General features: G+C 40.0%; 1 protein-coding gene across 1 annotated transcript; it reads left to right on the forward strand.

Moving 5' to 3' along the window:
* The first annotated feature begins 536 nt into the window (after window positions 1-536).
* Window positions 537-1,310, forward strand: LOC111218247 (gamma-crystallin M3-like). Its single transcript, XM_022740456.1, has 3 exons — window positions 537-587; window positions 698-940; window positions 1,035-1,310. The coding sequence occupies exons 1-3, from the start codon at window positions 558-560 to the stop codon at window positions 1,308-1,310; spliced, it is 549 nt and encodes a 182-aa protein (XP_022596177.1). The 5' UTR covers window positions 537-557.
* The last annotated feature ends 628 nt before the right edge of the window (window positions 1,311-1,938 follow it).

Raw genomic sequence — 1,938 nt, forward strand, 5'->3', positions numbered from 1 at the left:
CTTAGTGTATTGTTTTAGACTTTTATAAAATATATAATCTTTGCTGTATATCTTTTTCAATTTTCTTCATGTAAGATTTGAGTTATTTACATTCATGATAAAATCCACATAAGATTCACACTGATGCACTAAACTGTTTAAACACCAGATGTTATTCATGGTACACTTTTGAATAACAGCAACTATTATTACTATTATTTACAATGATTGATACAGACTTTTAATGTAAATTTAACTGAACTGCCTCTGGCATATCACACACAACACATTGAAACAGGCTTAACAGCCTTAGAAATGAGAAAAATAGGCTTTGTTTTACCTGATCAAAAGGGTAAACATTTCTAAAGTCTTCGAGGGCCCAGTCATGTGACAATGCGACACAGTCACACAGGCCTTTACAGCGCTCCATACCATGTTGCTGGGTCAGGGGTTTACACAATGGGGGCCCACCGCCTCTGTACGTTTTGGTCAGGTATAAAAGGAAGGGTTAAACCAAACAGGGACAGCAGTGCAGCGGTAGCAGTACCAACAGCAACAGCAGCAGCTCATCTACAAGTATGACCACCACTGACATGAGCATGGGCAAGGTAAGCTTTTTTAATATATATATATATTATATATATATTAAAGATTAAATAATATCCATGCTTTTACTATCAACTCAAAATCTAAATTAATTTACGCCCTCATTTTTCAGATCATCTTTTACGAGGACAGGAACTTCCAGGGTCGTTCCTATGAGTGCATGAGCGACTGCGCCGACATGTCCTCCTACCTGAGCAGGTGCCACTCCTGCAGGGTGGAGAGCGGCTGCTTCATGGTCTACGACCGCCCCAACTACATGGGAAACCAGTACTTCATGAGGAGGGGCGAGTACGCCGACTACATGAGCATGATGGGAATGAGCGGTGGCATCAGGTCTTGCCGTATGATCCCCATGGTAGGTTCAAAACACAAGTAAAACCAAAATTCTTGAAAGAAATTAAATATTTTTCCTCAAATTAATCATTTTGTGGCTTGTTTTCCTAAAACAGCACAGAGGCCAGTTCAGGATGAGGATCTACGAGAGGGAGAACTTCGGTGGTCAGATGCACGAGCTGAACGAGGACTGCGACAACATCCAGGACCGCTACCGCATGAACGACTGCATGTCCTGCCACGTGATGGACGGCCACTGGCTGATGTACGAGCAGCCCCACTTCAGAGGCAGGATGTTGTACGTGAGGCCCGGAGAGTACAGGAACTTCAGGGACATGGGAATGAGCAGCAACAGGTTCATGAGCATGAGGCGCATCGTGGACATGTGCTAAACATTTTCATTTCTAAATAAAAACTGAACGATAAAACAAAAGAGTCTTTTTTTTCTTTTCTTTCATGTTTGCAAAATATGTGATTTGATATATTGAATTGACAAGGAGGATTACTAATAAGAATCAGAATTTAAAGGTTTATCCAAATAACAGGGAAAAAAATATTCTTGTAACATTTATTCCAGTTATAAAATCTTTACACTGGCTTCCAGTTAGTGACAGAATACACTTTAAAGAGCAGCTACTAGTCTATAAGTCACTGAATGGTTTAGTCTGTGACATGTTTAAAAGTATAAACCAAGAAGGGCTCTTAGATCCAAGGGTGCAGCTCAGCGAGTACAGACAGCCCAGAGTCCAAGCTAAACACAATGAGGCAGCATTTAGTTGTTCAACTGCCAGAAACTCTTACAGCTGTCCCAATTATAGCAATTTTTAAATCCAGGTTAAAAAATATTTAGGTCTAAATTTGCTTTTTTATGCCTACTGCACTTTAAATCTGAAAGCAGACCTCTAACTGCTCCCAGCATGCATCTCTGGCTTAAGGCTAAACTGTACTAGTGGCCATTCTCTCTATGGTTCTTTAATAAAAGTAAAATTAAGGGCTACTTCAACTGTTTTGTTTCTATTT

The sequence above is a fragment of the Seriola dumerili genome, unplaced genomic scaffold (genome assembly GCF_002260705.1).
Source record: "Seriola dumerili isolate Sdu_G_001 unplaced genomic scaffold, Sdu_1.0 BDQW01000052.1, whole genome shotgun sequence".
Taxonomy (NCBI): Eukaryota; Metazoa; Chordata; class Actinopteri; order Carangiformes; family Carangidae; genus Seriola; species Seriola dumerili.

Bases quoted from the DNA above. Each gene is read 5' to 3' on its own strand.
- LOC111218247 (XM_022740456.1), top strand. From the start codon at position 558: ATGACCACCACTGACATGAGCATGGGCAAG. The intron at 588-697 runs GTAAGCTTTTTT...CTCATTTTTCAG, and splicing joins CTGACATGAGCATGGGCAAG to ATCATCTTTTACGAGGACAG. The intron at 941-1,034 runs GTAGGTTCAAAA...TTCCTAAAACAG, and splicing joins CTTGCCGTATGATCCCCATG to CACAGAGGCCAGTTCAGGAT.